The 15,963-nt window shown below is 43.0% G+C and overlaps 1 protein-coding gene across 4 annotated transcripts in view; it reads right to left on the reverse strand.

The window, feature by feature from the left end:
- The window catches only part of ESRRB (estrogen related receptor beta), a 155,073-nt gene that overhangs the window by 20,424 nt on the left and 118,686 nt on the right, over window positions 1–15,963 (reverse strand). For all 4 annotated transcript variants that reach the window (XM_083502712.1, XM_083502713.1, XM_083502711.1 and 1 more), the window contains one exon: window positions 13,464–13,580. In XM_083502712.1, the coding sequence (XP_083358838.1) occupies window positions 13,464–13,580 (117 nt within the window). The remainder of the gene's footprint in view (window positions 1–13,463; window positions 13,581–15,963) is intronic.

The following is a 15,963-nucleotide window of genomic DNA, read 5'->3' on the forward strand; positions in this document are numbered from 1 at the left end:
AATAAATAAATATTGGTGATTGTGGAGGAGAGGAGAAAAGAACTGAAAGTAGGGGGGAGCTAAAGGTGAAAAAATTGGTTTTTTAAAAAAGTTCTAACTTGGTTAGAAAAAGTTCTAACTGCAGGAGCCTGATCTATCGACTCATAAGCTGAGCAAGAGGTTCTATGCTTTGCCTGTTTAATCCTGTGGGAGGCGCCATTCCAATGGGGGGCAATATCACCTAACCTCATGTAAACAGGATGATCAATAGTATACACCATGCTTTCCTGTATAGCTTGGGGGCCTGGCAAACACTGAATGAGGACACCTGCAACCTGCAAAAATGAGTGGGTGCAAATGGCTTAATTTTTCCAAGCCTCAGAGCCCTATCTGCCCTTCAGAACCCCTTTGCCCAAGCTGCAAGAAAAATGCGTTCAATGCTTCTAAGAAAGCCCAGTTGGTGGGATTTGCATCCATAAAGAGGAAATGGTAGGGATGGGGGTGACGAAAACAAAACAAAAAAATCAGTTCTGAGGCTTGAACAGAAATGGAAGTAGAATGCATATGCTGAGATTTGCAAGATACATGAGGATATCAATCACAAATTAAGTTACAGTAATTATTCTGCATTTCACGCCGGCTACTTGAGTCTGAGCTTTGACAGCATTGCAGTGACAGCACTAAATGAAAGTGCCCTATAGAAGGCAGACAAAGACGATGAGGGAAAACACAGCACATGTGAGTCATACTGTCCAAATCAGTCTAGTTAAAGTTCCTTAACAACACAGTCAGGTCACCTGCAGCTGCAGAAGGTTCGCTGCTGTCTGAGATGGGGAGTTGTGAGTAGACGTTAAAGGTCTCTAGTGCGCCTTGGTTGCTTCACTAGACTGAGAAGCTATCCCCTCATTGCACCATGAAGCAGTTCCAGTTTTGGTTTAGGACTGCTTATTTGGGGGAGTGGAGTTACCTAACATACCAAGTTGTCTTACCCTGTTCCAGTTCGCTTACTTGCCGATTTAAAACAAAACAAAAACCCAACTCCTCAATGGTCGTTTGTGTGAAGCAGTACATGGGCATGCATTAAAAGAATATAGGCAGAGAATGAAATGCTAGACTTTCCTCTGGGAAAGATGACAACAGCGTGTGCGACTCTGTGTCTGTGTTGTGTGAAGCAATAGTGAGTATAGAGCTGAGGCAAAATTTCTCATAAGAGTTTTTTCAGAAAAAAAATTCTCAACATTTTCTTTTCCGGGCTCTTTCCCTAAGAGGGCCATATTGCTGAATATTCTCCACCATTTATGTGCTGGGTTACCATCTCCCTGCAACCGCGTGACTGAACAACACTAGGTTTGGGACTTTGTGCGGGATGCAAAATGGCTGCTGGACAGTCAGCAGTTTTGAACTGCTGGTGACATTTTTGTAGGGCAAATATGTCCCCCCCCCCCAATGTAAAGGTAAAGGGACCCCTGACTGTTAGGTCCAGTCGTGCCCGACTCTGGGGTTGCGGCGCTCATCTCGCTTTATTGGCTGAGGGTTAGCCGGCGTACAGCTTCCAGGTCATGTGGCCAGCATGACTAAGCCGCTTCTGGTGAACCAGAGCAGCACACGGTTTACCTTCCCGCTGGAGCGGTACCTATTTATCTTTGATGTGCTTTTGAACTGCTAGGTTGGCAGGAGCAGGGACCGAGCAACGGGAGCTCACCCCATCGTGGGGATTCAAACCGCCAACCTTCTGATCGGCAAGTCCTAGGCTCTGTGGTTTAACCCACAGCGCCACCCGCATCCTCCCCCACCCCAGTGTATCGTTACCCAAAGAATGGCTTTTGAAGGCAGGTGAACGTAATGTAATGCAGCTTCCCAACCTGCTTGCTGACCCTATTTGGGAAAAGCTGCAAATAATTTTCCTTCTCCTTGTAGTGTTTTCACTTTTTGCTTTCTTACTATTAACTTTCTTTTCTGGGAAAAAAAGGACTTTTGATGCACTTCACCGGTGTGGGGGCAGAGTCACGGTGGCTTCAGATTCAGCCTTACCTCCTGTCTTGACTAAAGCTGTCAGTTTTCTAATCATCCTGTTGGTGCCACTCATGTTCCAGAAGTCCTTCGAACAGAGCTGTGCCAGCACCAGCCCTCTGCAGTATGAGAGCCATTCTACTGATCTGTTTGCTCTCTCTGCCTTTCTCCAGCGCAACCCTGCCAAGAGACATCTGTCCAACAAGTTTGAGATCAGATGTCCCCTCACTGACTTGATAACATCAGGCTTGGGAGGTTTTTTTCTTAATGGAAGGCAAATAATTCCAGCTTCAGAGCCCCCCCCCCCCCTACATGCTGGATGTAGGCCCAGTCTGTCGGAAGTAAAAATAGCCGAGTGTGCAGAGGAGGTAGCACAAGCAATCAAGTTTAGTTTCTTTTTTCTTACACGGAGACTAAAAATACCTCTAAAAGCTCCATGAAGCAAAGCCCTAGACAGTGGGAAATGCAGCCCATTTGCTGTCATATGGAATTTGCAGGCTATGCATCCTTTTCAGTTGAGTCCCTTGGCAGGGTAGGTCTCCTGACTTTCCATTCTGTATTTGATCCTTGGGGCACCACGTACCCGTACGTCTGCCTGCATTTCTGCATGTATGTGTCCATATTTAAGAGTTTTTCTGCATGGCCAGTTTAAGGAGTCCCCGTCACCCCAACTGTTCACAACTTATTGCATCTTACTGCATTTACTCATCCCTGTGCTTTTTACCACAAGGGTGTGTCTGGCTGCTTTGAAGATAGGAAGCCGAGTTCTGTTACATAGCAATGCTTGTTACTGTGAAACACCCTGCTCTGTTTTTAATGTCTTGGTGCATATGTGGGCATGGGGGTATGTGTGCATGCCCACAAACATATATGCCCCCCCCCCTAAATAGACCTGAAAGTTTGCTGCTCAGAATAAAAAAAATATTAAAAAAGAAAGTTTGCTGATCACAATCTGCTACCTTATTATTTCACACGGTATGGCCAACCCTGCTACATCCCCAGTGCCAGGCTATTTCCTACCATTAAAATCCACACTGCTATGCAGAGCACCATAAAAGCATTCACCAGAAGCAGCATTTTATTATCATAATAGCCAAAAGAGAGAATGCACATGTAGGTTATCAATTAAGTCCGAAGAATCATACCATTTCCAGGGTGCAAGACCACCTATTGTCTGGAAGTGCCCTAACACAGGGACTGGGAGCCTCGGGCCTGAGGGCCAAATTAGGGCCCCCAGGCCTCCCCTTTTGGCCCCACAAGGCTGTTTTTCAAAAACCATGCCCATTTGCCCCACACCTGTTCTCAGAAAGCAGGATTGAACCCCCCATGCATCAGCTGATGAGTAAAGAGTTCAATCCTACTTGGCCATTATCTCCCCCTACCTGCACAGGCCAACTTTGACAGCTGGGTGGGACCACCCACATGCCAATCATTTGACATCATTATGACATCAGCTGATTGACAGGTGAGTGGTCTGCCAGGGAAAAAATATTCCCCATCCCTGCCCTAAAAAAACCAGATTGCTATAAGAGAGAGGATGCAGTGCAGCAAATCCTACATTAAGCATCTGGGACATTGGAAATGGTTTAATAGTAATCAAATTTGTTCTTAAAACTAGCGCTGAATAGTACATTTCCAGCTCGTATCAGTTTTGCATGTTCATTCACAAATCCAATTAATCTGCAAATGTTTTCTTAATCCACAAAATATGTCTCTGTGTATACATTTCTAAACATTTCATCCCAAAATATGCATTTTTAATTTATATTGATACACTTTTTTAGTCAATGGGTATATAGCAAAATTAAGAGACGTGCAACCTTCTAATGATAATTAGATAACTCTGACCAACACTTCAGTCTGGGAAGTGATGAGGCCAGTTTGCATCAGAATTCACGGAAACCTAATTCCTCAAGCATCTCTCCTGAATACATATCAGCATTGTTACAAACACAAAAAAACACAAATTGTTTTTCAAAGCGCAATTGTCCTTCAGTGAGAGAACTTTCCTCCATGTGCTTTGTTCACCTGAAGTATGCAGAAACGTGGTATTTCTGGCACGGGTAGAAGCAGAATACTCTATAAATACAAAGCCATTAAACCCCATGCAGCCGCAACCTGATCAGGGCCGCCTTTTAATTTCCTGACATGAGCTGGCCACTAACCCAATTACCCAGAATCCCCGGAGGAGTCCTCATCCTTCCCAGGAAGCACAAAGAGAAAGTGCAAGCATATTGCATGGATGTCAGCAGAGCTTTCACTGAAATCAAATATCTTTCAGAAAATGCACAGAATGGAAGGGGGGGTTGGGGGAGGGGGGGATCCCAGGGAACACTTGAGAAGCAGGGGGCACTTCTCAAACGGTTGTGCTCCACCGAAAGATACTTAAAGAGAAAGCAAGAGAGACAAAAATAACCCATTCAAATTAATTCTTTATTGTTTTAGCTAGCTGCTTGGATTACAGCAGTCAGTATAACAGAAGTGGATTTAGAGTACTAGAGTATGCTGTTTTCTGTTTAGTTGGAGTGTAAGAGAAAGGAATTACACCTTTTTTTTACTGACACTGGTCCTCTCTGCCTCTAAGAACAATGTCAATCAAAATCTGATGATCTCCTTCTACAATAGAAAGTGTCCTTTCATACTGCATCACGGTGTGGTACGCTGTTTTAACATCAACTGATAGGAAGTGCCTACAGAGGGTGGTGAACACAGCACAAGATATTATGGGCTGTCCCGTGAATCCGCTGGATGAAATAGCAGAAGAACGTTGCCTCAGGAGAGTGAGGAAAATTCTCAGGGATGATTCACCCCCTGGCCGGCACTTTCTTGATCTCCTGCCCTCAGGCAGAAGATACAGAAGCATGATTAGTCGCACCAACAGGGTAAAGAACAGCTTCTATCCGTGGGCTGTTAGGCTGCTGAATGAAAGGATAACAACAGGGTGGGTGGGTGTCAGTAAACGAGGGGAATTAAGACTAAGAGAGCTGAGTGAGGGGTGTTCGTGTAATCTCACTGTATACAAATTGTACAAGTGACAATAAAGTATTTCAATTTCAATTCAAGAACTATACGGCATGCAGACGTTGAGCAGCTGAAGCAGATTCTAGCAAGGAGGTGTGGTCAATGGGAAAGCATCCCCAATGAAATTAAGCCTTTTGATGCAGGTGTTAAATCAGAGGGGCCTTGCAAGAGAATGTGTTACAGTGACAGACCCTCCAAGTGACCCTATTTTCCAGGGATAGTACCAGATTTACAGAAGCAGTCCCACTTTTTTTATTTGATCCTGGAATGTCCTGCTTTCCCTTAGGTCGGACGTCTGCATTTTCATTGGAGAAATGTCGGAGGGTATGCAGTGAGCTGTGTTTACAATCTGCTCGATGGAAGAAGGAAATTTCTTGGAGGCCGGAATGAAGGACCTCCTTCGCTGGAGGTATTTAAGCAGAGGCGGAATGGCCATCTATGAGGGATGCTGTAATTGCACCCTGCACAGTGCAGTGTTGGAACAGATGGCCGTTGAGGTCCCTTAAAACTCTAAAATTATATTGTTAGAGTAGGAGTGGAAGTCTATTGGAGGGTGGAATTCTGGGAAGGAGCAGCTGGGATTTGCTAGTTAAAGCAGTTAGCAGGTTTGGGATTAGGGTAGAAGGAAAATGGGGTTCTTAGTATCATGGATGTTAGAGAAAAGTGGATTAGCTGTGATCACAGAAGTGGTTAATACATTATTTCTCTTAGTTTTGAATTATTTTTGTAAATTCTTGTTGCCTAAGCAGCTTGCCTTGTAATCTCGGGTTCATGAGTGGATTGTTGTTGAGTTTTATCTTGTAGAAATATCAAGAGAGAGAAAGGAAATATATTCACTCTCAAATTAAGCTTAATACAGCTAACCTCTTCTCTTGGCCTTTTTAACCCTGTCCTCTTCTGCTAGCTTTTCCTCTTAGTTTGGTGTTTTCTAATCGGCTTCTGCTCACGTGGTTAGATATTTGTTCCTCTCCATTTCCTATGCTTTATTCCTATCTCTGGGAGAGTAAAAAAAAAAAAAAGATTTTGAAAGATGAAGAACCTGGTAACTTGTATTGTTAACACTGCTTGCTAACACAATGAGATAAAGGTAATGGAAATATTATTCGAGTTTCTATGCAATTCAGGGTGGGGGGCAGGTTCACAGGAAAGGAACTCAAACATGACCTCAAGTCAAGTGTTTTGATGTGAAACGTAGCAGAAATATTGTTTAGGAAATTCTGAAATACAAATGAATCGGACTTTAGACAGGTCATTATTTAAGAGTAATGATCCAAGACGTTGTTTAAAATTAGAGATTATTGCTCATGATGAGTTTAAGGTGTACAGATATTAAAACCAGTTCAAGGAAAATTTAAGGACACCTTAACCCCTTGCATCATCCTGACTTCCTCTCTTCTGTTTTGATACATGTTCAGAAAGATGATTTGGATAAGACTTTTTAAAGAAAGGCTATACTGTACTCTTGAGAGTCTTTAGAAAGCTTTTGCTTATTACCACTATGTCACTACTGTTGTTTTGTACATTTAATAATTTATAGTTTTTACAATTATTTATAGCCTGCCTTTCAGGATTTAAGTCCTTATTTAAGCCATTTATAGACAGCTTTCTATCAACAGTTCTTGAAGCAGTATCCAAGTACATAAGTATACAATAAGCACAATCTCTACTACTATTAAAGAAAAAAAAAGAAAACCAAAGCACACAGATATTGAGACTTTTAACAATAATTGTGTTGTCAATATCAAGACTTTTAATGATAATTGCATCAATATAAAATTATTAAATGTTTATGCATATATGTGTCCACCTAAACAGGAAAGAATAGTCAGTTTTTTTAAAAAGCCCCTGGATCTACTTTCTCACAAGGCTATCAGCAACCTTAGTCTGAAAAAAACAAATGGGAAATTCCTTGAGAATTTTTTTTATTATTTTTTGCCATGCGTTTCTGTCACAGTGATTCCTCTTTTGCTGCCTCTATTTCTTGTTTCTCAGAGGTCTTTGCATGCCTGCTACCCTTCAGCCCTTCCCAAAGAAAGGCTTTTCCCTGGAGGGAAAATGACAACAGGATTCATTCTACTGATCGCACAGGCTAAACATAACCAGCCAGTGTTTAGCTGTGTGTGTGTGTGTGCTAAGCTCTGCCCATGCCTGCTAACCCAAACCACCCGAGTTGCCTAATGCAGAGTAAATGGACAAAACGGCATTTTTCTGCACCAACGCTTTGTAATGTCACAATCGCAAGAGAATGACCTCAGTGCATGATCAGAAACATGCAATTTGATCTAAGAAAGCCTTATTCAAAGAATTCACATTTGAAATACGACCTCGCTTACTGTCATTTTCAGTCTCTCGTCTCCCTGCCCGCCCCGCAAACAGATAAAATACTAGTCGAGTTTGAAGAGCCAAACAACTCTATTGTGTTCCAATTTGCAAGATTCCAACTTTCAGCACTCTTTGAAATATTTCCTACAGGGTGAGTTTCATATTTTAGAATTCTAAGAATATTATTATTATTATTATTATTATTATTATTATTATTATTATTCCCATCAAAATATCTCAGGGCAGTTTGCAAGAAAAAAGAGAGCTATATATTTATTAAAATAACATTACAAAGTCTTCCCTTGATTTTACCAATTCAGACTGTAGGAGGACTTCCCTCTCTAGTTATACCTATGCAGCCAATCAAAGAGAAAGGTCCTAGGCTATGCCTGTTCCTGATGTGCTGGTTTTTTCCATATTCAAGGAGGGCACTGTTGCTGCTTTTAACATGGGGGACATTCAAAAATATCACCCTCCACTTGGCAGTCTGAAATGCTGTCTACCAAAGGATTTTGCTGGATTTGTAGCTCAGTTTTAAGGTTTTCCGTTCCTAGTCTAGACTGATACTATCACCATGTATCAGATATATATGTATATAAAAAGGTAATGGTACCCCTAACCATTAGATCCAGTCACGGACGACTCTGGGGTTGCAGCACTCATCTCACTCTATAGGCCAAGGGAGCCAGCGTTTGTCCGCAGACAGCTTCTGGGTCATGTGGCCAGCATGACTAAGCCGCTTCTGGCGAACCAGAGCAGTGCACGGAAACGCTGTTTACCTTCCCGCTGGAGCGGTACCTATTTATCTACTTGCACTTGACGTGCTTTTAAACTGCTAGGTGGGCAGGAGCAGGGACTGAGCAACGGGATCTCACCCCGTCACGGGAATTCGAACCGCCAACCTTCTGTTCGGCAAGCCCTAGGCTCTGTGGTTTAGACCACAGCGTCACCCGCGTCCCTATATATGTATATACGGTACCAATTAATTTCTAGGCAAAGGTATCTTTAAGACATAAAGACTAGCCAGGATGCCATTTACCGTATCTGGCCCTCGGAGCCATCACTACATGCAATAGTGGAAGCTAGGGTGGGGCTATCTGACCTGGCAGATGTGTTACTGATGCTTTCCTGTGAGGGAAAGGGGAGGCAAGGCAGTGGGGAGATCAGTGCCATATGAATGTTCCAGCGGAGCCAATAGAGTGTTTCTGCTTACAGTCTCCTTGCCTTTCCCCTCTCCCTCCCAATAAGCAGCAGCGACTCCACCACCAGGCGGTCAGGTAAGTCCCGCCCCACAACTAGTTGACTATTTGTCAACCAATGCTGAACTAGAATTGTACAACTTAAGATGCCAATGGAAGCACCAGCCCCATAGCCATGTTGAGCTGCAGATCCCAACCTTTGACACCAAATGGATGCAACAGTGGCAAATCCTTGTAGGAATGAAGATGGTTAACTACAGGTAAGAAAGCTGGCATGTTAAACACGTGTGCGCTGGGCTTATATATCAGGTTTGACATGGAAAGTTTCCCACACTGTGTTTTATCCACATGCTGTAGTGAGTTTCCACTCTGCAGTGTCATGAGGGAAGAATCTGAGATGGCCCGGCGCACATGCATTCCCTGAGTTGCACTGCATTGATTAGGGCTCTCTTAGGCAAAGTGGCCAGGATATCTGAGAAACCTATTGATTGCTCACTCTGCTCCCTTCCTGCCTCTGTTTCTCAATCGCTTTCTGCATTGCCATAACAAACCCCCAGTGCTGGGTACATCACAAGGATAGTCTTTCACAGTCTTTAAGGATTCATTTGGAGCCTTCCTCTCCACCTCCTCCTCCCCCCCCCCCCCCGTCACCGTAACCTGACAAAGACAGTCTCTATTTCTGGCAAATCTTGCCTTTTGGGTTTGTGCCCACAAGGTCTTCTTAGGCTGCAGTCTGATCCCTGCTTACTGGGTTGTAAGACCCACTGAATTCAACAGGACTTAGTTCTGAGCAGACATAGTTAGGATTGCACCATTAGTGTGTGAGCTCTATCACACAGTTCCTAACCAAAGTCCTACCTAAAGATGAAGAAGGAAGCTTCTTGGGTGGGGAAAGGGACTGCAGGGACTAGACTACTGCTCACTTCTTCTTCCTTCCCCAAAGCCCTTGCAACTCATCTGAGGCTCAGGAGTGCGTACAGCCATTGTCAGATGGGCTTCAGACAGACAGCAAGGGTCTTTCAGCTTGTAGTCAGCAACAGTCAACAAACTGTGCCAGTAAGTTTGAGGGAGAAGCAGATGTTTGCTGATGCCAAACAGAAGAGAAGCTAGAGGCAGGTGCCTGGAAATATCCAGCAAACTTGTTTAGAGACTTTTTGGAGTAATGTTGAGTCATGATTTCAGTAACTACTGGATTCGTTAGACACGCAAGCTCCAAATAAATCTAACTGCGCTATGATGGCAAAAATGACCTTACAGTAACTTCAAAAAAAGACAACTCCCAATTATATTATTTAGCTCTGGGCACTTCGGAGATGACATTGTGCTCAGCTGGACTCTATTTTTAGTCTGTGTGAAAATGCCCCAAAGAACAAAACACCAAACAGGGAATCTCGTTATCCCTTTGTTAAGAAGATCTGTGTTTTCACTGGGATTTTCACCAGAACTTTATAGTAAGTGACTGGTAATGGGTTACAAGAGAAAATCAAGATTTTAAAAACTAGAAAATAAGAAGAGAGCTATCTTCTATAACTTCCAGAATTGTTACAGTCTGATGTGATCCTAACGTCTCTAGAGATGGCAAAAGCACATTGTATCTCTTTCAAAACAGCAAGCAGTGGAGAATTGTTTAATGTGGTATTTGGAAGTGTTGGTGATAGGTGACAATATGACGAATGGGATCCCGGAAGGAGAAAAATATTACTTTGAATATCAAGGCTCTCTTCTGATCAGTATGAGGTGCTTCTCAAGGGAAGCACTTGGAACTTGTAAGGTTGACCTGGATATAATACTAGAAAAATGTGCACTTGGGAACAACCCTGCCTTGACTGGGAGATTAAATGGATGATCTAAGAGAGCCAGAGGTAGGAAGAGCCAATGAACCCTTCATAAACTAAAATCCCCAGCCAATTCTGCATCTCTGTGCTGAAAGTCAAACAATTTTGGATTTGTTCTTCCTAGAAAATTGCTGACTCCTTGGAGATTAAATACCACAAAACTATTTTTTTTTTTTTTTGGCCTTTATTGGGCTTTTTAAAGCCATTGTATTGACTGAATTCCTTTTCTTCTGCAAATAATATTACTGCAGATAATAATAGTAATAACAATGCTACAATGATTGTTGCTAGTAGTTGCATACTTTATAGCAGTTACAGATGGGTAGCCGTGTTGGTCTGCCATAGTCAAAATAAAAAAATTCCTTCCTGTAGCACCTTAAAGACCAACTAAGTTAGTTCTAGGTATAAGCTTTCGTGTGCATGCACACTTCTTCTTCATGTGTATCTGAAGAAGTGTGCATGCACACGAAAGCTTATACCAAGAACTAACTTAGTTGGTCTTTAAGGTGCTACAGGAAGGAATACTTTATAGCAGTAACAATAGTTCATGGCTTCCTGCATACAGATGTATATTATCATAGGATGGAAGTATAAATGATCACGACAAACAGCAGCAATCCAAGGTCCTGGCAACAGGCACGTCCTGAATCACTACTATTAATGGTTGCACATATAATATGATTACATGTTCAATTAAAGCAGTGTGCCTTTGGAGCAGTGTAATCTAAACTTCAGTGCTGCAAAGCCCATATGAGATAAAGAACTGGACCCTAAGTGGATGCTGGAATGAATGTGGTTTGAAGCTGTAAAGGAAAAGAGCAAATCAGAGTAAGTAAAATGGAAGAATCCAAGGGACCGAGAGAGAGTTCATCTTTCCCGGCTTCCGAGGGACAACACATCGCTAGGTCACTCCACCACCTTCAAAGCAGGCTAATTTCTCTCTCTGAATCCATCACCATCCTAATCTAAAAGCAAGGTCACGAAGGGTCACAGGCCTGAGCTCACCAATGTCAGGAGAGCTCCAGTCGAGAGAGAGTGAGCGAGAGGCAGAAATTTAACCTCAGATAACATCTGTCAATCAAAGGGCAAAACAGGGTTTAAATCTACATTACTAACAGCACTAGCTTTTTATCACTCTTGCAACACCTCAGAGGAAAGCACTATGGCTTCCAATTCATCTCTGGCTTCCACAGATGGCAGCCTGCCTGCTTTGGCTGAAATGTGCTGGGCTGGAGCACTCTCCAGTGCTGATATCCTTTCCGTGTGGGTTAGGCTGTGAGGCAGCTGTGCTTTTCCAAGTACATCGATGCAGAGAGTTACAAGTGCTACATTTCCTCCCTCCCCCCCCCCAGCCTTCCATTCTGGAGGGAGCCCAGGGAAATGAAGCTTTGAAGCCAATCCATAAGAATGTGTTTAATTGCCATTGAATTCCCAGTGGCGCACCTTGAATGGATGGATGGAGGGGGCGGGAGGAGAGGAGCACAAGGGGATGAGCCAAGCACTGTTCAGACAACACTGAGAAGATCAATAGGTGGGGTGAGATGGTGGGCTGAGCACTGCAGGGCAAAGGAGACCACCTGCACAGGGACAAAGGCCTCTCTCCAGCCAGGGATGTTTATCTCCTCTCAGAACAAATGGACTATGATCAAACTTTCTTCCCAGTCGTGCCTAGGGGTGTGTGTGTGTGTGTGTGTGTGTGTGTGTGTGTGTGAGAGAGAGAGAGAGAGAGAGAGAGAGAGAGAGAGAGAGAGAGAATTTGATTCAGTTTGCACTGGAAGGCGAACCAGCATAACACACACTTTCTGAAACAATACAAGAACCGAAACACAACCACCTTTCAAAATTCACACTTCTCCAGGTTTTGTAATGCAGTTCTCCAGTCAAGCAATGTGTACCAAAAGGCATGTAACGGAGTTTGTGTGTGCATAAAAATGCATGTCTTAGAGCAGGTGGAGACATACAAAAATGCATTCTATGAGGGGGAAATACTTGGCGAAAATGTTTATAGTAGGTGAGATTTGCATTACAAGGCAAATAAGTTTTCACAAGGACTAAAAAAAACCCCACCAACTGATATAGGACTGAAATGGATAGGTTTACTCAACCCTTCTCATTCCAACCCCACATTCTTCTGCAAACACACCAATGTTCAGTGCACAGTTCTGTTTTTACATGTATGGGATCTTATAGCTTGTAGCATGCCACTTCCGTAAATGTTTCTTATAAAATAAATGTGTACAAATAAATGGGGAATGAAAGGAATAGATTCTTCAGCCATTTTTAAGTGCCTATAAACCTATAAAGAAAGCGAAAGGGAATGCCACTGCTCAGATGACTCCCCCCCCCTTTTTTTAAGGAAAAGGCATTTTTCACGCGTGGAAAATAAGCCAAGTGCAACCCCTCTGAGGAGGGTTTCCAACGGAACAAAATATCAATACAAACAGCACAATAGACTAAAAAAGACAGCAGCATATTGCGTTGGGAGCCATGGCACCATCTGCATGTATCCATCAGTGTCAGAGTCTTACATTCTCACCCAAATGTCATCTTCTAAGTCCCTTCTCTGGGTACTTCCACATTCTGAGATTAGGCAGGCCACAGAGAAATATTGTATTTTTTTCAGGTGTGGTACCCAAACTGTGGAATGCGCTCCTCAGATTGGACTGGGGAATCTTAAGTTTTTCCAGTGCTGGGCAAATACCCTTTTATTTGCCAAAGCACCTCAAAACACATTTCCCTTTTTTGTGGAAGCTGACCTAGGAGGTCTGAAATCAAAGGCTGGGACACCAACTCTTTGAAACAAACGAGCGAAACATGCATAACTGCAGCTAAGTCTTTATGCATTTTTCACACCTGACTGTGGTGTGTTAGTTTTCGATTTGCCTGCTTTTAACATTTTCAGTCAGGTCAGGAACAGAATTTCACTTTAACACAACCGGCATGTCATTGTGTTCCTCCCCTTGGTCACTCAGAATTCGAACCAACTCCAGCTGCTTCCTCCTTCACATCCAAAGCATAACCTGGCCTCAGTCAGAGAGAGGTGAGGGTTTCTAGGGGTTGGCAAACCGACAGAAGTCATGCGCCCGGCTCGCCTTACCTTCTTTCAGCATCCCCACTTTGAGGCATTTCATGAAGCGACACGCCTGGCAGGATTTGCGCCTCCGTTTTGTGATTTCACACTCATTGGTTGCTGGGCAGCTGTATTCAATGTTCCCTGCAAAGACAAAGAGCGGCTCACTAAGGACCAGCACCAAATAGAAGAGAAGATGACTGCAGGGTATTATGCCCCCAGAAGTGTTCTTCAAACAACAAAAAAGGAATCTCTGCTTTGACCAGTGCCATTGTTACACGAGCCCTTCTACAAATTGGGCAGGTGTATCACTTTTGATTTCTCACTTGTTTCTCGTTTTTCCAGTCCTAAATTTAATTCTCTGCTTTGCCACATCAGTTTGCAGGTTCTTCTTATGAAAAGGAAAAGTCCCCATTATTTCTAAAATGCATATGTTTGTATGCACTTTCGTCTAATATGCACATTTCTGCAAAGCAATTTCCCCTAATATCATGCATCCTCGCATGCCATTTTCGCATTTTTATGCATGCATTTTATCCCAGTATGTGTGTGTTTGTACACATTACTTGGCCGGAGAACTGCACTGTAAAATTCAAAAAAGTGCAAATTTGAAGGATGGCTGTTTTTCGGTTCTCGTATTTTTTCAGGAAATGCAAATTAGGTTGTACATGAAAACTGAATCAAATTTCTTTCCCACCCCTTGTTCCTGCAAATAAGGCTTACAATCTACATTTAAAAAATGAAGGGAGGTGGTCAGAAGTTTATAAATTCATGAATAGTGAAGGTGAGGTGGCAGAGGAAGAACAGTGAAGATGAAGATTCTAGAAAAGATTTCTTGCAGATACGGTTCTGACATTACCCTTTCACATATATGCAGAAACACACACACACGACATGTCTTTTCAAAGTACTTATTTATGCATAGAGGGAGGAAATGTACTGAGATGACCTTAAACAAGTCACCATCCTGCAGTCTTAGTACATCATCTCTTAACTTTAGATAATCTTTCTTACATGGTCCATACTGGAATGAATGAAGCTGGGTTGAGATATGACTTGGAGCATAGGGCCGCTATTAAAAGCAACTGCACCCTGCCATTCAGTTTTTGGCAAAAATGTGGTGCAACATCACATAGTTCCTCATCCCTTGCGCCACATCATTGGCTGATGCTGGAGAATGCAGGAAAGCATATGGCATGATGATATAATGTCAGGCATTTCCTTAATGACATACAAGGAGAGGAGGAAAAACTTCAATATGGGTTGCCATTTTGGGCAGCGGCCCCATTACAGGCATAGCTTCTGGTTCTGAAATGAGCTAAGGACTGAAAATCACATTGAAATTGCTACTTGTTTTTTAAAAGAATAATTATCACGCTGCCAAAACAGCAGGATGAACTAGTTAACTCCTGGGGCTTATTAAGGAACACAGTAACCCCTAGCGATGCTGACTCTGAGCCTTACAAAAGGGTTTCACCTTCAGAGTGTTATCTTTTAAGACCCACATCCTGACAGTCAACACCAACGTGAGGCAGTTTCATTTCTCTGGTGCCCTTCTGCATGCTCACACAGCCCTGCCACCACATGGTTAGATTCAGGAGCTCGGAGTGCGGTACCAGCTGCTTCCATTCAGTCTATACCGTGGCATTGCACAGCGCCTGAATTTCAATAGCCAAGGAAGTATCAAATATCTCTAAAAGCTGGAAATTGAAATTCAAGCTTGATCTCTAGTTAACAAATGAACTGCAGTAGCAAGGCAGGTACAGCCAGCCAGCCACAGAATCCCTGCTTTTCTGCAGTGCCTCCCCTCACCCAAACACACACACACACAAGAATCAAAGAATTATAGAATCATGGAATTGCAGAGTTGGAAGGGACCTGGAAAGCACAGCAGGTTTGTCTGTTTTGCATTCCTTTATTTAAATAACCCATTTCTCACTTTCAAATGCAAGGGTACAATTCCTTCAGAGCAAACCTACAGTTTTATCCATCTTCAGGTAACAAACAAACAAACAAACAAACAAACAAACAAACAAACAAACAAATCTGGTGTCAAGAATCAGCCAGCAATGTTACTTTGTGACCTGCACATCCTTTTATCAAACTTTGTACCAAGTCACAAAGAAAAAACTGTTCCGGTGCATTCATGTTGTCCCTGACTAAAAGGGAGGAACTATGAAAGTATCGCCGATAAACCTTAATGCCATCAGATCACCTTGTATTGTGTATTGGTAGTAAGAGCAATGTGATGCAATGAATGGGTGCAGATAGGCTTAAGCAGCAAAACCCCTCTTTCTCTCTTCTTTAGAGAAGAGCACAGGTAAAAGAAGGTAGCAGTCAACCTCATTCAAGATAACCAGCTCTCTTCAAAATTTAGCAAAGTTCTCTGCTCTGTTGTTGTTGTTGTTGTTTTATTCCTCCCCACCCCCACCTCCCACAACTTTCCCAATTTCTTTTATGGGTCCTGAGGCTGCCTGCCAACAGGACAGAACCACTCACGCTGCCTTGCAATTTCTGTAAGTGCCCT

This window comes from Podarcis liolepis (genome assembly GCF_965112155.1).
Source record: "Podarcis liolepis genome assembly, chromosome: 1".
In the NCBI taxonomy this organism is placed as follows: Eukaryota; Metazoa; Chordata; class Lepidosauria; order Squamata; family Lacertidae; genus Podarcis; species Podarcis liolepis.